This window comes from Trematomus bernacchii, unplaced genomic scaffold (assembly GCF_902827165.1).
Source record: "Trematomus bernacchii unplaced genomic scaffold, fTreBer1.1, whole genome shotgun sequence".
NCBI classification, from domain to species: domain Eukaryota; kingdom Metazoa; phylum Chordata; class Actinopteri; order Perciformes; family Nototheniidae; genus Trematomus; species Trematomus bernacchii.
Genome location: NW_022987771.1, coordinates 1203818 through 1225766, shown reverse-complemented (window position 1 = coordinate 1225766; position 21949 = coordinate 1203818). Strand labels below are relative to the sequence as shown.

The 21949-nt window shown below is 40.7% G+C and overlaps 1 protein-coding gene across 6 annotated transcripts in view; it reads left to right on the top strand.

The window, feature by feature from the left end:
* The window catches only part of LOC117496938 (membrane-associated phosphatidylinositol transfer protein 2-like), a 52473-nt gene that overhangs the window by 19783 nt on the left and 10741 nt on the right, over positions 1–21949 (top strand). For 3 of the 6 annotated variants that reach the window (XM_034148793.1, XM_034148795.1, XM_034148792.1), the window contains exons 3-16: positions 2023–2237; positions 3526–3647; positions 4112–4345; positions 4841–5176; positions 7195–7290; positions 9171–9275; positions 9357–9421; positions 12574–12818; positions 14491–14680; positions 17016–17135; positions 17615–17829; positions 18262–18437; positions 19003–19173; positions 20628–20783. In XM_034148793.1, coding sequence (XP_034004684.1) covers positions 2023–2237; positions 3526–3647; positions 4112–4345; positions 4841–5176; positions 7195–7290; positions 9171–9275; positions 9357–9421; positions 12574–12818; positions 14491–14680; positions 17016–17135; positions 17615–17829; positions 18262–18437; positions 19003–19173; positions 20628–20783 — 2446 coding nt within the window. Of the gene's footprint in view, positions 1–2022; positions 2238–3525; positions 3648–4111; positions 4346–4840; positions 5177–7194; positions 7291–9170; positions 9276–9356; positions 9422–10891; positions 10964–12573; positions 12819–14490; positions 14681–17015; positions 17136–17614; positions 17830–18261; positions 18438–19002; positions 19174–20627; positions 20784–21949 lie in introns of all 6 variants that reach the window. The other 3 variants (XM_034148794.1, XM_034148796.1, XM_034148797.1) reach the window with 2 other exon arrangements.

Sequence of the window (21949 nt, the reverse complement as noted above, 5' to 3'; positions counted from 1 at the left end):
CCTGTCAACGCAGTGGGATCTAAACACATACAGTATGCTTTAATGGTGATGGCTTTTATTTGGTTTGATGTCTGTTTAAAGAAAGGTGGGCGACATGTGGCAAAGATTTAAGGGCATGACTTCACATCACAACGCAGCGGCACTTTGTCTTTGTGAACTGAGCCAAAAATGATTTTACAGTAGAGTGGTGTAGATGAGAGACAGTCGACACTACCAGAGACTCTTGAAAACCATGACATCATTCTTTTCCCAACAGGTATAACACACACACTGTTTTCATCAAGAATCTCACATACATTTCAGTGTTAATTCACTTTAAATCATATTATCTACTCCCGCTCTTCTCTTATTATTTACTACGGGAACGGCCGAGCCCTGCTCAATGTTTTGTAATCGTTCCCCCGCTGAACTGGAGAGAATCATCCGTCGCTCCAGGAGGGAGAAGAATAGACAGTGCGTTTGGCAGGCTGCTGTTACCTGTCAGCCGCAACCTAATTATAGAGACAGACAACAATAAAACACAATGATTTCCATTCTCCCCTTTACCTAGACTGCTGACTGAACATCAGGACATACTTTGAAAACATTTTTGAACTGTCTGTATGCAATGAAAATAATTACATTTGGAAAACTCAACAGCAATAAATCTCGCCAAATATAATAATACTGGTACTCACAATATAGCACTGACCTTATTGTGAGTCTAATTGAAAGGCCAACTGGTAGTTATCTGTGCGAGTGGATAGACATGATTTATTGTGTAATTGGTATACTATTTGGTTATCCGAATTCCTTTTATTTGTCCCGCAGCGGGGACATTTACAGTGGTACAGCGACTGGCATGGCAGGTCCAAAGACATCCAATAATAAAGAGAAAGCTAACTTATGAAATATAGAGAACAAAAGCACACATTAGTAGTAATAGAATACAAATAAGTACACATCCATGGCTTAAAATGAGGAACGGCAATTAAAAAAAACGAAATGGCACAAGTGACTTGTACACATGTTTTTTTTTTAGATATGTGTCTACACAGCTTCGTGCATTTTTTAAGTGTTTCACTCCATACAGTCAACTCAATTTGACATTTTATACAAATTGTGTTTGGACGTTTGGTTCCTGTCTGGTGTTCTGATGTTGCCGTGGCGTCTGTGCTGTTGCCGTGGCGTCTGTGCTGTGTCTTCGGAGCAGTGTCTGGGCTGTTGAGAGCAGAGCGGGTGGCTAATGAATGACCTGTCAGAGGTAATGAGGTCCGGAGCGATGGATGCTTCATGGCTTCCTCCTCCCCACTCCACTGACTCACTGCCTCCATCACCTCTCCCCCTGTGGACAGACCGGAGGAATCTGTCTCCCTATTTCCCCAGCGCTGCACTAAATACTGTGTTCATACTTTCTGTATGTCGAAAGACTGAACAGCGACTGACGAAAGAAATACGAAAGATGAAACCTTAGCAATCTCTGACATTTATGGTCCTCGCTCTTTGCTCCCTGTGATTTCCATATCGTCAGCACTTGGACTATGCCCAGCTGTCCACGTTTCCTTTTTTTTTGATTTCATAACCACCACAAATCTTGCTCTTGCCATGTCACACATTCCTGTCTTTAAGGCTATGAGTCACCTAGCTGTCGGGCTACCAAACTGCATGTGCAGGCTCCACCCAGCCTCCCTTCCTGTGTGCACCTGGAATGTAAATATGGGAAAGGTGTGGCTCCACGAGCTGGTTTTGGGCTTCCTGATTTGCAATTCATAGCTTGTAGACCTTTCAGGAAGTCACATCTTGCATCCTGTTTTAATTTGCAAAAAGACACCATGTCCATTCATTTGTTTGTTTCAGTTCCTTTTTACACTTTGAATATAAGGGTAGAATATCTATTCACAAATTCAAAGAAACAATATGTAATATGTCTAAAATATCTACAAACATCTAAACCGATGTTATTTATTTAGCTGAATTGTGTACTTATTATCCCAATTATCCAAAGATCTGATGTTTTACTTGATTTCATTATGCTTGTTACAGAAAAAGAGCCGAGAAGAGAGCTGTGGTGAGGGCAGCGGGGTGGAGATCCTGGAGAATAAACCCTACACAGATGGGCCGGGTGGGACGGGCCAGTACACCCACAAAGTTTACCACATTGGCATGCACATTCCCAGCTGGTTCCGCTCCATATTGCCCAAAGCAGCACTGAGGGTGGAAGAGGAGTCCTGGAACGCCTACCCTTACACCCGCACCAGGTGAGCTTTTCAGGAACCTCCACACACCTCTTCAAAGCCGGAGTGAGAGAGCATTAAGACTCTGCCAACGCCAAGAAAATCTCTGTGCATGGGTGTCTGAATGCTGCAGCTGGTAGATTTCCACACACATTTTAAGACATACTTTCACACAAAATGACCATTATGTACATCAATTACTCATCCCATAATAATAATGCACTTTAATCCTCCCCTTGGGGAAATTACATTTTTCATTCTGTTGTTATTTCTGTAACCCACGCCAAGCCCTGGTGTCCTTTTGTTTTTCTCGCATGCTTCCACCTTGAACAAAGAACGAATAAATGGAGAAGTAAATGACGGGCACGTTTAACCACAGCAAAGCTATATCAAAACATCAGTTATCTCTCACACAACTCGTGCAGTATAGTTTCATTTGTATGCTCACTATTTCCGCAATACATGCATTTTCAGAACAAGCTTACTATTCCACATAAACAGCTTCTCATACGGACGAGTGTTTTAAAAAGTAAGTTTGAGCAGAAATGCATGTGTTTTGAAAGTAGCGAGCATCAAATGGATTAATGAGTCTGCGCAAGTTGTATGAGTGTTTAAAAACTAAAATATAGTTTTTGGGTGTTAAAAGTTTCCCCCATTTAGTTCAATTCATCTAGGCTTGTCTTTGTTTTGGATAATTAATTCAATGTGAAGGCATGCAAAAAAGGGGATAAAATTAAAGCACGCTTACATTCAGTTTATTACATATAAAATCCTCTGAGCGGTAAGAGGCTATGTGACACGAGTTCTACTGTAGCTGCTGTCGCTCAGTGAAATACAGATAAAGTAAAGACCTCAAGTTGTCTGAAGATTACTTCTAAAAAGACCTTCAGATTTCTGTGTGTGTCCAGCCTTGCTTACAGGCTGTTAGAAGTGGATGGCCCCTCACTCTCAGGGTGTCAGTGTTTGTCTGTGATGGTTCAGACAAACACACCGACAGGAAGGTGCTGAACAGAGATGCGCCCCTTGACTATCGTGTCAGGATATTGATAGACTGCAAGTGCCTGTTGACACATCTATTCAAACAGTGACAGCTTTGCCTCAGATACAACAGATGGGCATGGCTCACACATTTCCTACCCTCAGCAGTGAGAGGGTGTTGGCACTCGTAAAAAAAATAGTCCTGATCTTGAGCCATTGAGTTGAGAAGCAAGTGTCATAATCAAGGCAGCTATCAACCTATAATGTAATCAAGCCTTATTGGGACATTTGTTCTGTTGTGTTTTAATAGATTTAGTTGCCTCTGCTCTTTCAGATACACTTGCCCCTTTGTTGAGAAGTTCTCCATTGACATTGAGACCTACTACAAACCAGACACAGGCAACCAAGCCGATGTCTTCAACATGTCTGCAGTAGAAAGGAGGCAGAGGAGTATTGGTGAGACAGTTTGGTATTGATCCTGAACCTTTAACAATGACATAAACTCATATTTAAAAATATGAATTGATGTGTATCATGCTGCTTCAACTATCCACAAATAGCAATCTCAATATGTGTGCAGTATAGCTCTATTATAGAACCAGCAAAACAAGTAATGACCTTTTCTTGCAATAGCTATCTAAGGTGTCACGTTAGTAATGGTAGATTTAGTTTGATGATGTGTCTTTATATTGGTATTCCCATCAGGAGCAGGTGAAGCCCACTTGTGGCAATGTACTGGTACTACAAATGTTTTTCTGAAGATACTCAAAGGACAGCCAGATTCTATTTAGATTAGAATGTTTTATTCAGAACATTTATTTAAGTTGTACTACCCTATCTACCAGAATTTGTAGCATAATTGAGGCAATATAACTAAAATACCAGTCTCCATTAATCATTTCGTTTTGTATCTTTGCCAGACCCAATTGACATAGTGACAGATCCCATCCCCCCCCATGAGTACAAAGCAGAGGAGGACACACGGCTCTACAAATCAGCCAAGACCCAGAGGGGTCCTCTGCTGGACGACTGGATAGAAGAGTACAACAACAACCCAGGGATGAGCCCCATCATGTGTGCCTACAAACTCTGCAAGGTGGAGTTTCGCTACTGGGGCATGCAGTCAAAGATCGAGCGCTTCATCCATGATGTTGGTGAGTATGCAGGAGGGCTGCACCATTACTCAAATGTTAAGTGAACATAAACTGCAGTACTACTGTTTAATTTCCGTGCTCCACCTACAGAACATCTGTCATTAAAATAATCTTTCCTGAATGTTGTGGCTGTAGTTCAGAGTAAAATGTTCTGGTACATTTGATTTTATATTTGGCTTCTATGAGATGCTCACTGAATAGGGACTAATCTTGTTTTTAAATACATATACATTATATTATATTATTATACTCCTTGGGAATGTTTCTGGACACTCATAAGTGATACAGAGACAGAAAGAAGAATACATAACCAAACAAATAAAATAGTACAATTATAAAAGCCTTTGGAAAATAATGACAATATTTACACAAAATATAGTTATGTAGGAAACGGAGTGCAGTGTAACGCCAGTATTCTACTGTTTAAACCCAAACGTTTGTATTACAAAAGAAAGAAAAAGCAGGTGTCTAATCTTTTCCGTCTCTTCTCCCCAGGACTGAGGAAGGTGATGGCGCGCGCCCACCGGCAGGCCTGGTGCTGGCAGGACGAGTGGTACGGTCTGACGATGGAGGACATCCGGCAGCTGGAGCTGGAGACACAGCTGGCCCTCGCCACCAAGATGGCCCAGTTCAGTCAGGCTGAGGAGGCCGCCGAGGCCAACGGGGGGGCGCCGTCTCCAGACAAAGAGCAGGAGGCTAAAGAGGCCATCAGCTCCATCGAAGCGGAGGAGGTGGTGGTGAGCTCAGGAGGAGAGACTCTGCAGCCCCGAGGCGTTCTCACCAAGCAGTGGTCCACTTCCTCCAGATCCTCCCGCTCATCCAAGAGAGGAGGTGAGGCCATCTTCTTTTCTCACTTCTGTGTGTGAGACTACACAGTCCTGAGACATTATCACATTTAAAATCACACCTTTTATATGTTCAGTCTGCCACCCGACTCCTTTCCAACTTAAAGGTTGAGGTATGCTCACAACAAAGTCAAACAGTTCCTTCAGAAAACACAGAAAGTTGTGATGTTTGAGTCCACGCTGGCAGCCGGTATGTGAAGAATTCAACAGGGTTGATTTTTTTGTTTGTATGATTTGTTTTTTATGTGTCATTGTTCCATGTAGTAAATTGCTAATCCTCACAAAATTAGAAAGTTTTTAGTATCAAACACTCACTCTCCTATAAGCTTGAATTAATGTGTGTTACAATGGATTCCTATGGCAACATATTTTGCTAAACCATATACAGTCTATTGTCTAAACTCTTGGCACCATAAAAAAAGTGAATTGACATTAGTTGGGTTGATTGGTTCATCTTTTCCAAAGGACAGCAGATATTCTTTAAAGATATAAACAGTCTAGTAAGAAATGCCATGGCAACCTGAACATTTCTCATTATTTTTCAAACGCTTAACTTTTACGATGGACAACCACATCTATTTTGTCTTCTGTGGTTCAGCTTGTATACACACTGAAGCTGCTCCCAAGTGTGTATACAACACTTGGGAGCCCAATAAAGAGCTCTGATTTGTTGTTCAAACACCTCAGGACTCGGGATCAGCTTCTTAGTTTGTAGTCTCTGCTCGTATGCCTAGCTTTGCTTTGTGTCCAGAACGTGATGTTTTTACTGTTTTGAATGATGCCTCCACATTTGCCGTACTCTCCGACTTACCTCGCCTCAACCCAGAACTCAGCGGATCTCACCTGGGTTATTTTTAGCAGCAACTTTGACATCACAAACCACATGTCCGAATCACAGCCATCTCTAGTGTCACCCCTACCTCCCTGACTCTCCTCCAGCGTGCCTCGTTTCACCCCTGTGCAAATACTCCAGTACTGTACTTTAGTGCACATTTTAGGTGCTTTTTGTTACCGTTTTTTGCTACCTAATACTAAATATGTTACTTTATACTCCACTACATGTATTACATAACTGAGGTCAATTTAAAGATGCAGATAAATGATACAAAATATAATTCATAAGTAATTGATCAAGTTTTATTACAGAATTTACTTTATTCCCTGGTGGAATTCACAAGCTACTCTAAACGATATATACTAACAAATCAAATAATGACGACATTTGAAATTCTATTTGAATACAAGATCCTTATTGACCAGCTCAAACATTACAGTGATGGATAATTATTCATAACAATTATTCTAATTTGTAGTATTGTTATATAGGCCGTTGCACACCGAGTGCTACTTTTTGTACTTTAAGTAAATGGTGATGCTAATGCACTTGTTTTTAATAAAGGACTATTTACTTTTAATAGATTTCTCCCTGCACCCTGACTCTCCTCATCGCGCCTCGTTTCACCCCTGTGGTTCTCTCGGGCTATTTTTAGCAGCAGTGCTGACGTCACACACCAGAGGAGGCTGACGCTCTTCGCAGTGACCCTCCTCTCCAACACTGCTGTTTCCTCCTGTGCGCTGACAGCCACAGCTGTGCCCCCCTCTCACCAGCCTGCCCCTTACAGCGATACCCCCCCCCTACTTCCTCCACACCCATAATATATAAGGCATAGACTGAAGACATGTGATAGACACTGCCTTCTTTTAGAATTGGCATTTTCCTCAACTGGCATTTGGTGGTTTTAGGGGTGTTTGCAGCTTGTCTGTGTTACAATGGGTCTCTTGTTTCACCCCCCCTGACCACCAAAAAGTCCATCTGTGATGAGCTAATGCACCACTGAGACTGTTGCATGTTTATATAACACTGTGGGTGTGTGGGCTGGAGGAGATTGTGCAATGTTTCTTTGTGTGTGTTTGAGTGAATGTGTTAAAAGGGAAAAGAGAGAAGCTGAAACACATGTCCCAGAGTAACAGTGATTTTTTCTTTTTCTTCATGTGGTCTTTCAGTGAGCCCATCACGTCACAGCATCTCAGAGTGGAGGATGCAGAGCATAGCGCGAGACTCCGAAGAAAGCTCGGACGAGGAGTTCTTCGACGCTCATGGTAACAACAGTTCTCATTTAGTTTTGGGGTCGATAGTTAGACCAGCAGCGTTGTGCTTAATGTGTTCAGTTTTCAAAGAAGCTGCTTTTTTTTCCCTCCTCTGACTCTGCATGCATCTCTTTAACCACAGATCAGTTCTTAAGCTTCCCAGATACCCAGCATGCTTTGGGGCTGCAGTTGAAATAGGTGGGTGTGGTGCGACACCCCTGCTCTCTGCCGGATGACACGGGCCGGGTGTCTCATCCTGACGTCCAGTTCAGAATCACAATCGTCCTTGCCCTGTGTCTCCCTCTCACCAACACACTCCCGTTTCTTCATCATCGTTCACACACAGACACACACACACGTTCCCTAACAGTTCATGATACATTCAAACAATAAAAGCCCCCCCCCCCCCCCCCCCCCCCCCTACCAGTGTTTGTACAAACATTTAGTCATGATGATACAAGAATAAAATCTGTGCTGTCAGTTATTATATTGCTTCTGATTATGCTGCACATGTTTTGTTGAATACATTTCTGCTCATGTCTTTGTGAGTAACTGAAATTCAATCATTTGACTGAGTGGTGTTGACATCTGATCATTTATTTTGCCTTCCAGTATTTGTGTTTGTTTGGATTAATTATCGTGTGTTGGGGGCCTGAAGTAAAAGCACCTTACATTTGATCAAACGAGCATATATATAAAAGTCTGGACTAAAGTCATGACTGTGATAAATGAGTACATTTTTCCTATTTTAAAGTTGATTTATGGTCCTCTTCCTCCTGCAGTGATGCTATATTACACAACTTGTAAAGTAGGTTTCTTTATTTGTTTTTAGTGCAAATGAATAAATGAAATCTTCAGGAGTAGATGCCATATTCAGTGTGTCTGGTTTTCTGAAGCTTAGTACTTATACCCCAACAAAGAAAGTATCTGTTACATGTACACATGTCATAATCAAACGGCTGCACAACTTTCAAATCAAGCTGGCCTATATTGTTATTTATTGATTATTGAAAGTGAATCCATTTAATGAAATAGAAATACCTCAATGCCTTCACACTTTATATCTTATCCAGTTTATAACCAGGTTGATATTCATGTTTTATAAATAAACTAAAAAGTCTTGTTGATCTGTGTACAGGACAATATGCTTCATAGAAAGTCAAACATTTAATAACAGAAGTCGTCTGGCTGCAAGTCTCTATGCAATAAAATGATTTTCTATTTCTTTTGTGTTATTTATTTGTAGTATTTCTACAGTGGGAGTAAATAGCATGACATGACATTCATACATTCAGTTTCAGATTAGATTTTGAATCTATTAACACAGATTTAAGTTAAGAGGAGGCTGGCTGCCTGTTTCTTTCTAAATGAATCTACTGGCATTTAATTCAATACAATATAAAATGATACGCTAAGATCCTAAGCCTTTTTAATGAACACATAAATGGTAGTGAATGGATAAAACAGTCCAGTCATATATTTGTGTAAATCTGAATTATAAACACTAGATTAAACTTCTGCTCGGTAGGTAATTGCTTAGAAGATACGTTTGTTTTTTAAACTTGCATTATGGTTATTAAACCACACCACTTCTGGGCCACTGACACCAAAATAACATGGGCTTACTTGCCATGGATAACCATCAGTGTTATACTTTATACATTAAAATACCAAGCGTAACTTTCATTTGCATTACATCAAATATTTATAAATATCTATTGATTTAATTAATAAAACACTCTGTGAAAGCTTAGCAAGTTTCCTGTTCGTTGGTCCTCTGTTTAAAAGTCAAACTAAAAAGTCAATCGACCATGTTAACCCTGATGAATAAATGATACTGTTGGTGTACTGACAACGATTTGATGATGGTTTGTGTTGTGTCGCCCCTGCAGAGGATCTGTCAGACAACGAAGACGCCCTGCCGAAGGAAATCACCAAGTGGAACTCCAACGACCTCATGGACAAGATTGAAGCTGCAGACACAGAGGAAACTCCTGGTACGATGAAGACCTTGTGCACTTCATCATGGGAAGTCACTCTGCCTCTGTACTAGATGTTAAGAATGTGTGTGTTTGCAGGTGAGCTGTTCAAGGAAATGACAGTGGATTATGAAAGAGCAACCAGTGAGGAAAGACTAGACGAGGTACGTGTGTCTGAAAAAACACCAAGCCACTAACCACAACCAGCAGAATCATCTCTGAAATAGATTTGCTGTTGACAAATCCACAGAAAATGCCTTTCATCACCTGAAAGCTTCTGCTAAACTTTTATTAAACAGTAGTGGAAACTAACAAATACAAATACTCCAGTATTGTAATTTAGTACAATTTGAGGTACCTTTTTCTGCTACCTAATACTAAATATTTTACTTTGAACTCCACTACATGTTTTTCATAACTTAGGTTAATTTAAAAAGATTCAGATAAATGATACAAAATACTATTAACAAATACGTTATCACGTACTTTACAGGTTAATCTCGCTTTCAGATTTACAGATTTATCTCGATTTCTTGGTGAAATTCACATGCTCTCCGAAGGATATATATTTAAAAAAACAATAAATGGACATAAAGACATAATTAATGAATACCTAAAGGTCCCATGTCATGCTTTTCTGGTTATTACCCATCCCCTTGTGTGTTATGAAGGTTTGTATGCATGTAAACGGTCTGCAGAGTCACAAACCCTCAAAGTACACCCTGTAGCGAGTAAAACTCTAACACAGAAAAGACCTGTCTATGCTGCCCCAGAACGCCTCGTTGGAGATTTCTCTTTTTCCATTGTTTACTTCTTGGGTATAGTGACGTATTTCAGGTATAGTTACGTTACGTCCACGGAGCCGTTACGTTTGGACCAATCCGCGGACTTTCTCACACACACACACACACACACACACTCTGCGGGACGTTGCGAGGCTCGCTGCTGTGAGGAGCGGGACACTGTGAGCTGGCTCACTGGTGTGGGGTCGGCGAGACACCGAGACACCGCGGAACTCAGCCTGGGCACACACACAAACTCCCAGCCAGGCTGCAGGGTGTGTGTGTTTCGGGCTAGGTTTCGCTGTGTCTCGCTGTCTCTCTGTCTCGCAGGCGGCCACTGGGCTCACAGGGAGGGGGGGGGGGGCAGGAGCTCCAACAAGCTGTTTAGGACAGAGAGTGAATACACATACTACTGTATACAGAGATGCTGTATGAGAAACCAATGTGGGTTTGGAAAATTGCACAATATAAATGTATTTTAGTATACCTCAACAATGGAATTATGATCAGTAGAAATGGCCATGACATGGGACCTTTAAGGGGAAAGGCAATTTTAAATAAGCACCCTTTTTGTTAACTGTAAAATGGAAGTGATAAAGAACTATTCATAAAAATAAAAATGAGTTATTATAATTGTTATTATAAAATAACATTTTTAAGCTAATGATTTGCACTTAAAAATAGTTTTAATAAAGGATATTTACTTGTAATAGATTTCTATACTGTGGTATTGCTACTTTTACTAAAGTGAAGATCTGAGATGGTCCACCTCTGATCCCTGGAGTGTCAGGTTTCACAGTTTGGGAGGAGAAGGCTGTTTGTCCCTGAGCCTCTCTGTCCTCTTGTGTTCAGATGCGTGGCTCTGTTAGCGGCCAAGCCAGTAGCTCTCCCATTCCCACCATCACGGTAACAAGGCACCAGTCAGTAAGTAAACCTTATGCAAACCAGTGCATTGTGGGCTACAGTAGCTCCACATAGCCCCCCCTGATCAAACCCAATACTTACTACCCCTGCCCTTTCCAAAACCCAAATCCGTGTTTCCTCCTCAACCTCACCACGTCTGTTCAACCTCAGTTCTCGCAGCTGTGGCGTTGAGTGTGCATAAAGTGCTTCTTTGAAAAAAGTTTTGTATCAGACTTAGAAGACAAAACTGCACATTATGTTGTTGTGTTTAATGTGACTTCCTCAGGAAACGTTGTCGTTGTTGTTTGCCGTTAGTTGAACAGTGGAGGTTGGATCTGTTCTGTTTCCCTTCATGGCTCTCCGCCCCTCTCTCGTGAAAAGACATTTGGTTTGCACTTTCTAAGACGCCCATGTCTATAAGGCATTATAAACAAACTTATAATGTCTTATCTGCTTATGAAACTATCATTTTAGTTTTAAGCACTCATTACTGTTCATAATGCTTTATAACAAACAAAAAAACATGATACACTTATCATGAAGCAATAACACCTCTTAAGTATTATAATACATCATAATTGCTGGGCATTTTAGATGAAATTATTATTTTTCCACTGTACTTAAATCCACTAAAAGTGAGTTATAATCACATTATGATGCATTATATCTGCCCTTATAGCTCAAGAGTTGTATTACTCAACCCAGAGCACTATTGATCATTCAGGGTAAAATAAATCACATTATAATGCATAACAAAATTCATTAAATGTATTACAATTATCTTTAAAAATAACTAATATACAAAAGAAATAGGTCAATAAGTGACACTTCGAAATTAATATGATACTTGACCTTATAAGTCACTATTAAAGGTGGGGTAGGTAAGTTTGAGAAACCGGCTCGAGATACACTTTTTGTTATATTCCATGGAATGCTCTTAACATCCCGATAGCAATGAATATCTTAAGTGCTTTGACAACAAATCCATTAAAAAGTGTCATCTGTGGAAGCCGTAGTACTGTAAAAAGCACGACCAATCATTTTAGTCGGCCCGGCTAAAATAACTGGATGGCCTACCTGCCTGTCAGCCTTCCATCTGTGCACAAACTTATCTCGTGCCCTCATTGGTCATGTGCGCGTTCGTGTGTGTTGGAGGAGGGGCTCTGTAAGGAAGTGGCAGATTTTCTCCGGTTGTGTATTTTCAAATTCTAGCGATCTCGAGCCGGTTTCTCAAACTTACCTACCCCACCTTTAAGTGCTTATAATGTGTTGTGATTATAGGTAAATAGCATTTAAACTATAGTTTTAAAGTGCTATATGCAGATTATAACACATACTAAGTATGTCTATAATGCATTAAAGACATGGGCAACATAGAAAGTGTTACTAAAGTGTGTGCCAACATTTTGTTGTGTGGTTGACTCACAAATCTGACAAAATATTATAATTGTATGTACAATAGCTAAGGTATTAATGTTTATCTGTGACTGTTCCCTCTCAGTAAGCATGTTGTCTTTGGTTATGCCAATAAAAAGACGTTTTCATAAGTAAATATATTATTTATTAAAGATTCTCCGAGAGCTCTTCCTCCTTATCCCATCCATCACCCTTTATTATTCTTCTGTTCCCAGGAGAGCTCGTCAGCACAGTGTCTGCAGCCTTCCAAGATCCACGTGCTGATCCTGGTTCTGCACGGAGGAAACATCCTGGATACGGGCGGAGGCGACCAGAACAGCAAGCAGGCCGACGTCAACACCATCAGCACGGCGTTCGAGGCGGTGATGCGCGTTCACTACCCCGCTGCGCTGGGACGCATCGCTATCCGCCTGGTGCCCTGCCCGGCCATCTGCGCCGAGGCCTTCTCCCTGGTGTCCAAGTAAGAGGGTGCACACGCACGTATTTCTGCAAGCTACAGGCATGCTGGATAGCCATTGTTGTTATTGACTGTGAGTGCTGTTTGCTTTTGATGGAAAAGATCCAGGTGCAGCTCAAAACCGTAGCTCCGTCCTCCTGTGTTTTTGCTCTTCACACTCTTATGAAAAGTGCTATACAAATAAAGCTTTATTATTATTCATTTTAAGATCCATGCAGTGCACATACACCTGGTGCAGCTCAAAGTGCTTTAACAACAAGGCACACATCACAAATTAAAACAGAACAAGAATTTCACATCAGGTCAGAGACTAAAACCTTTGTGCACATATGCAGCATAACAACATGATATGACAGTTTAACCGTATAAGAGACACAGGAAGTAAAAGGTAGGATAGTAAAAAATGAAACACAAAAAATATATAATAATCCCTCTCGGTAAAATAAAGGAAGACAAAATCAATAAATGAAATAAAATATAAAAACCTATCAAATAAATAAATAAACCAATAAATAAATAATAAAAATAAATAAATAATGAGAATGATAAAGGCTAAAATATTAAAAGACTTTCAACTTAAAAAGCGATTGTTGCTTATAAAACTGTAAAATAAACAATACAAGTCAAATGTAAAAATTGAATAAAATATTATGAATAATAAAGATTAACAGAAGGGGGTGTCTCTAATAAAAAGCTAATCTAAAAAGATGTGTCTTTAGCTGTTGTTTATAAAGTTCCACTGAGTTGGCCTCTCTGATATGTTCTGGTAGGCTGTTCCATAGTTGATCCACAAATGTGTTCATGACTTCTTGTGCGGTTAGAAAAGTGTCAAAAGAACTATAATTTCACGGGAAGACTAGGGGTAGAGGAATGTGAGCATTTGGTTAGGGATATTGCCAAATATCTGGAATAAACTATCAGAAACCAACAGGTCCGCTGCTCTTACTACTTTTAAATCCAGGCTGAAGACTTTTAATTGAACTATTCACATCTCACACTGCACTGTAACGTTTATTCATGTACCTGTGTTATTCATGTTTTATTATCTTTGCTTTTTAAAGGTCACCTATTTTGCAAAATCCACTTTTTCATACATCAACATGTGTCCCCTCTGTGTAAAGAGATTCTGAAAGTTTCAGGAAAAAAGATTCTCTCTCTTTTTGTCCTGATCCATTTATATAAAAACCTGTCTGAAAATTAGCTGATCAGATTTTGGCCAATTTATGATGTCATAACGATTTGTTGGCTTGTGTAACCATTAGCCAATCACCAACCAAGGTAACCCCCCCCCACCTTATCACCTGAATCTCCTCCAAGAGCACCATTGTGTTCTTTTTAACCAAATATCTCTCAGAGGGGCGTGGGGAGTGGCTCCTTATTTTCATCTAAAGTAACAGACACAGAATCAGCACTTTTGAAACAGGGCTGAAACAGAGGGGATTATGGGATGCTGCAATGATCTGTTTGGTGTTTGGAGCCAAACACTTCAGAGATATGTTTGTATATATCTGAGACCTATAATATATTGATGAAAAACAGTATAATAGGGGACCTTTAAAGTTTCTAATGTGTTTTATGCTCTTCATGTCTTTCATTTTTGGAAAGCACTTTAAATTGCCTTGTGTTGAAAAGTGCTATAAATAAATATGTCCTTGCCTTGCGTGTTCTGCTGCAGCCTGAGCCCATACAGCTACGATGAGGGCTGTCTGTCCAGCAGCCAGGACCACATCCCACTGGCAGCGCTCCCCCTCCTCGCCACCTCCGCCCCGCAGTACCAGGACGCCATGGCCACCGTCATCGTCAGGGCCAACCAGGTGTACTCAGACTTCTTAAAGTCTCTGGAAGGGGCAGCCTTCTCCGGCCAGGTCAGTCCCCGAAGATACCTGGGTCACATTTCAACTTCAGTGTACATATGTAGTTAAATCGTGTTACAGAGTGGTCCGTCTTTTTTTTTTTTCTTAACAAAACAACAACAATAAGCACACAAGAACATGGGGTGTTTTATTTTCAATATAAAACATTGACAGTATAGATCATTAAATAAAAGATTCAAACAGTTAAGCAAAAGAAGGGCGTATCGGGCTAATATACACTTTCCATTTCTCCAAAATGTCCTTAAATGTAAGTTCCTGGAGCCTCAGAAGGTTATTCTTTCCATTACAAAGATTTCATAAATGATATCGTACCAATCATCTATACAGATGTAGATGGGCTGTTTGGTTTGAGCCATTTCTTTGTGATTGCTTTCGTGGCAGCTACACTCAACATCCCAAATAAGTATGTCGTTTTAATATTTGTGGATGTTGAGTGCAGAAACCTGGGTCATATTTGTTCAGTTATTGATTTATTTTATTCATAGGTTACCAGATATAGACACACAAATCCAAAATAAAACAGGTTAAAGTAGGGCTGCACGATATATCGTGTCGTGACGATAATCGCGATATGCGCATGCGTGATATTCACATCGCAGGACGTGCGATTTTAAGTAGGCAAATTAACTCAAACACGTCATGTTACAATTATTTTTGCTGCTTGCTACAAAAGGAAAACTTGCGCGGCTCTCATGTCAGGGGTACTTGAGTGAGTGACATGCAGGCTCTGCATGCACAGCAAACCACCAATCACAATCAAATCTCCAAAGCAAACGGACCCGGTGATTAAAGGTAAAAACACTGAATAAAGTAGTTTCATGTGTTTCTCCAAGGCAGTTCGGCGCTGCTAACCGAGCTAGCTCAGCTTGTTGCTCTGATAACTTAAGATCCAGACATCCGTGACTAAAATCCTTCATCCGGTTAAATATAGAAAAATACCAATTGTATAGCATTAAAGTTCAAGAAAGGATGGTTTTCGGACAAAAAAAAACGTCTTTTCTTCAATTCCTATATTTTTTCTTATCGCAATATATATCGCAGGGAAGAAAAAATCGCAATGTCAGTTTTTTCCAATATCGTGCAGCCCTAGGTTAAAGTGAAAACATTCATTTCAAACATGGTCACAGATGTTAGAAGAAACAAGAAGCACAGGATTTTCAAACAAAAACTAAACAAAGACACCTTCAATAAAAATGTAATTGCATATTTCATTGCCAATCTCACAAACTTGTCCATAAAATAGTCCTAAAACAACCTTAAGCCACTCTAATCATCGATGCTCTTCCACAGAGCGGTGTGGTAACCTCTGAAAACATTTTTCATGAACTCACACTGGCCTTGATATTATAATTATGCCATTGTTATCTGTCAACACAAATATTGAGGATAATACTGGTTAATAATAATATTGCTAATATGCCACGTTATCATAACTTCTGTTTGTAATAGTTTTGAAAGAAATGTATACGTATTTACAGTATCACAGCTGAGCCTGCTCTTTAATTTTGTACCAGTTGTTAAGGAATAATTCTTCTAGATATCTAACCTTTTGCTCTGTGACGTTTTATGATCTTCTCTGACGTCTGTTATCTCCTTTAAGGAAAGGCATTGGTGCCATATGTGTTGTTGTTACCAGTTTGTGACCGGTCAACTTGTCTGGCACGAATGGTACTTGTTGTGAGAACGCTGAGGCACTTCTTTATCGGTGTTTGTGGACTCTAAGATGTGAAATCTTTGAGGCCATGAGTGTCGGACGCAAGTGGTTCAGTGTTCCCAGCTGTTTAGTCTACTCCTTCAGAGATGTTGATTACTCTCTGTGAACCAGTTAAAAGGTCTAGCATAGAGAGAGGCTCTTCAGAATTGACGTGGCAACTCTACCGTGAAGTCAGAACCTCTGACTCTTTGACTTGTGATGTGAATCCTCCGGCCGATACTCTGAATAAACCCATCAGTGTTTGACATCAAAAGCTCCAACTCTCACCGTGTCTCCTTCCTGAGTCGGTGACTCCCAATGCATTGCTACACAGAAGTTTCCCCCACACCAGTTATATCTAAATATTAAAACACCTTGTTAATTGACTCTCCACATAATGGTATACACACATATTACAACAAATGCCAACATAAGAAAGATTCTTCCTAAGTTTACATTTTGTTATGTGTACTTCCTTGAATGTGTTTTATTATCAGCATACTCGCTTTTGTTTGGGTTATTAAACTGTGTTTGAGTATATGTGTATTTTAGGCAAACCTAAACCCTTTGGCTGTGTTTTAAAAATATAACTATTGTTTTATTAATTCTTTGTTTGACCTTTGGCCCCTCTAGGTTTGCCTGATTGGAGACTGTGTGGGAGGGATCTTGGGTTTTGATGCACTTTGCAGCAGCAACCAGACGGTGAACGAGAGCCAGAACAGCAGCCGCAGGGGCAGCCTCGTCAGTGTGCAGGTAGCAGACCACTGACATTAATAACTAAATATCATGATCACAGAAATTCAATTTGTAATTCCCTCTAAAAATATGCCCTGCCTTTTATTTTCCTGCAACAACAAAAACAATTAGGGTGACCACACTACCGGCAACAGGACACTCAATTTCCATGACAAAAGATCTTATTATGAAGGATACAGTGTTTTTGTCTTCTTCATGTATTTTTAAATCTTGCTAAGGCAAACATTTCCTAATTAACGAGTCAACTCAGTTTGTAACCTTCCGACAACCAAAACTTATTTTAGTACCTCATCTGAATTTTTCAACCAAATCATTTCTTAAGTCACTGTACATGGAGCGATGGATCATCAAAACACTTACAACTTTATGTTTAACTATAATTTGTATAATGTTTTGCCAAGATGTAACATACATTTCAGACTTTCTTTTTAAATGTGATAAACGTATATAACTAATGTCCCTGAATCCCCCTCCAGGACCAGGACCTCCTCTCTCCCGGCATCATTGTGAACAGCGTGCACGGCTCGGCCTCTCCCACCCTGGAGGGCAGCCGCCACCTGAGCCGGAGCAACATCGACATCCCTCGGTCCAGCTCAGGAGACGACGCCAAGAGACAACTGCCCCGTAAGAGGAGCGACTCCTCCACCTACGAGCTGGACACCATAAAACAGCACCAGGCCTTCCTCACCAGGTGTGTTGAGTGTGGGGAGACCAAAATCCAGGACAATTCAAAAGTTTGACATTACGAATACCCTGGCCACAATCATATTTTTAAGTGAACATTGTTTATGTGATAGTCATGCAATCCAAAATACGTTAGTTATTTATCATAAGGGGGTTCTGCATTAAATTAACATTCAAATAATAAAATAGCTACTGTGTTATTCTCATCTTTCTCACATAATAATTCTTGTTTTTTTGTATTCACCTCACCATGATAGCAAGCTCAAAGTATTCCAGATCATTCTGATAATGGAAATTCCCAATGATCGACTTATTGTGGTCTCAATCAAATCCTCTATCCCTAACCCTGGGAGATAACCGTGACCTTGTTTTACACGCTCTCTGAGTCTGGTTTATTTTTATTTCAACACGAGGAAATGACTTTGTGCTGTCCTTCCAGCTTACACTCCAGTGTTCTGCGGAGCGATGCGGTGTCACGCAGGTCGAGCAGCAGCACGATGCTGGATGGAAGCTCTCTGGGGAGGTTCGACTTCGAGGTGTCCGACTTTTTCCTGTTCGGCTCTCCACTGGGTTTGGTCCTCGCCCTGAGGAAGACCGTCATTCCTATGCTGGATGGTAAGCTAATTAAGTCAATCTTATGTTATCAATCATGGCAAAACATATAATATTTCGACACATTATTGCAATAATACAAAATGACTTCGCTTTTTAAAGAACTTACCTTAGTGCTAATCGTATGTCTGGTTGCCATTACCATTATTTAAAAGCTAGATATCCCGTATTATGTTCTCAGAGACGATATTTATTATTTTATTATTTATTTGTTTATTCCACACATTATTTTAAATCAAAACATGTACACTTTACAAAACATGTACACTTATACTGTTTTTTTTTTTTATAGCGCATGGTGGAAAGGAGCAGGGAGAAGAACATATTTTTTTACCTGCCCCTTCTTACAAAAAAATTAAAATGAAATAACCATTCAAAAGTAAAATAAAAGCAATATTCTTTCAGTCACAGTTGCTTACAAATACTGAAACATAAAACCAGAACACACTCAAAAGTCAACTTCATACTGTCTAATTACGCAATTTTAAACATAAAAATGTGAGTGGGATGGGTCCTTAGATTGTTCCCCTCTCCTCGCTCATATTTCCGGCTCTGTGTCTCCCCCTAGTGGCCCAGCTGCGGCCCGCCTGTCAGCAGGTCTACAACCTGTTCCACCCGGCGGATCCTTCGGCCTCCCGCCTGGAGCCTCTGCTGGAGAGGAAGTTCCACCTGCTGCCTCCCTTCAACGTGCCCCGCTACCAACGCTTCCCCCTGGGAGACGGAAACTCTGCCCTCCTGGGTGAGCCTCTGCACCCACAGCGTCTAAAAGCCTCAGTCAAATCTATTCAGTAGATATCCAGTCTCTGATCTACAGTCGATTCATTTAGTGCTCAATTTTTTTTCCCATGCACAGACATGAATGCGAAATGACACTGTATTGAAATAACTTTTCCTTTTTAACTTAAAGGGGACCTATCATGCAAAATGCACTTTTGTACGTCTTTTATACATGAATATGTGTCCCCGGTGTTCCAGGGAACTCACGAAGTGTCAGAAAACACAACCCTCTCTATTTTCCTCCATACCCAAATCTCTAAAAAAGGGGCTGCAACGGATCTGATACAGACTGATCCAGATTTGAACACTGTCCTGACGTCAGGACGGTGGCGCTACGGCTATTGGGCCAACTCCACCAATCAGGAGGAGACAACCACGGCATTGCCGTTCGAAAGCGCTGGAGACGTTGTAGTACATATGCCAGGCCTGTAGATGGTGCTGTTGCTCACAGAATCAACCCTTGCTAAAACAGAGCTAACATTTTTCAAATTGAGCGAAATGAGGCATGGCTAAAATGCATGATCTGTTTGGTATTTTGAAAAAGAAAAAGTATAAATATGCCTTATATAGGTATGGTCCTACACTATATTATTATAATATAGCATGATAGGTCCACTTTAAAAGATCATATCCGCTGACACATGGAAATGATCGTAACACACTGTCCCGTTTCCCAGGGGTTCTTGCTACTGCAAACACATGCATTAAAGACATCGTAGCTGCTCACTCTCCCTTCAGACACATTGTCTCAAAGAAATGAAGCATTTTTCTACTGTTTGTGCTTCAACATGTTTTACAAAGCAGTTAATGATCTAAATGGGGTCAAAGTCCTGCTAGGAGTTTCTGTTTGGACACTGTGGAGTAACGCCTTACAGCCTCACCCTTTTATACAAATATCTGTCTATTTGTCCTGCAGAAAGTGTACACAGAAATGTGTGAAGTAAATATTTAGATGAGGATTCTTCTTCCTAGGTCTAAACACATAGCTTCCAACACAAAACTAGGCTTGGTAAGGAACCACATTAGGGTTTATAAGCTGTTCAAAAAAGACAATATTTATTTTCTTCTATCCTAACGGTAACCACTCTTGTATAATTTATTAACAATGTTTTCAGAACAGATCTACAGCCTATGGTACGGATAAAGTTTTATAGACAATAATATTTTGTGCCAAAGGTATTATGACGAGTGTTTTATCATGACGTTATGTGTCTGACTAGCAGTGTCAAAAGAAATGGGCTCGACTCTGCTTTCTTGTCTCACGTTTAGTTGTTCTTGCTTCATAAGTTTTTGTGTCTTCCTTGTCTCTTTTTTCCCTCCTTCTCTCTCTCGGCCTTTTGTCCCCCATATCTGTACGTCACTCTCTACCTCCAACCCCCCCTCCTTCTGCCCCTCAACCCCCCCCCCCCTCTGTAGTGGAGACAGTCCAGAGCAACGCTCAGCTGCTGCTTGACAGCGGGCCTCCCTTGTTGTCCCTTCGCTGTCAGGAGACCATCAGTGAGACCTGCATCCCTGTGCCGATGCTAAACTGGCAGGAGGGCTGCCTCAAAGCCACACCCGCCACTATGGAGTGTGTGTAGCCTCTCCCATTCACCTGCATCTGTCCCTGTCCCCCCCCCCCGTTCACTGCGTCTCCCTGTCTGTCTGTACCCACCGTCCTGCTGTCTCGTCCAGCTGAAATGCTCAGATTTAAACCTCAGTATCAGAATCCGAATATCTTTATTGTCACCATACAGAGGTATAACGGAATTGGCATCTCTCACTGCAGAAATAGAAGTAGACACAAATAAAGGCAGTGATATAAGCAGAGGTAGCAGCAATGACAATGCACCTCAATGAGAAGGCAATAAGATGAAATGACATGTACATATTTCAGTCAGACAACTCACGTGTTCTTAATATGTTTATTATAAGCAGCATATAGTTTGAGTTTGGCGTCTAGGCTCGGGCCTCATCACTCCACAGATTTACAAAGAACATTGAGTGATGATTAGATAACTTATCCCCCGAGCCTACAGGAGGAAGCTGGGGTGGGAGCTGGGGTGGTGGTGGGGCAGGCAAGCAGCAGCAACATGAAACACAGCAGCAGGAACATGAACGCAGCAATAGCAAGTGAACACAGCAGTGGCAGCAGCAGCATAGCGCGAGGCAGAGGCAGGAAGACCTGGCAGCTTAAATAGAGCGGCATGTTTAGGAGAATGTGTTTGGTTGGTTGTAAGAGGGACGAGGTGCGTCACGTGTTAATGTATCATTGGTGCTCGAGTTGACTGCCTGAACTACCTCGCAGGCTTCGCCCCATTTACACATTTTACGGCCCTTGTCCCTACTGGGTATTCCCACTGCTGTTGTTTCAAGAGCTGCAGTCGAGTTTCAGATTCATCACTGATAGACATTTGTATTAACTGTACACTACCTTTCCCTGTACAGTGCCCTCTTACAGTGTTCACGTTTACCTGGTTCAAATTAAGTACAATGAGTGCATGATTATAATGACCAATTTTATTTACATTTTTGTTACCTTCTAATTTTGTTTATATATAAAATGAGTATTATTATTGAAACAATGATGGAAATACTTTTAAAAGTATTGCACAAATTAAATTACTGTACTGTGCAGCCTATAATCCAAATACTGTGAAATGAAACAGGCTGTATAAAATATAGTTTACTGTATATAAAGCAGTAAAGTACAGGTTATAAATACAGTAACGTGAGTATTACAAATAACCATACCTTGG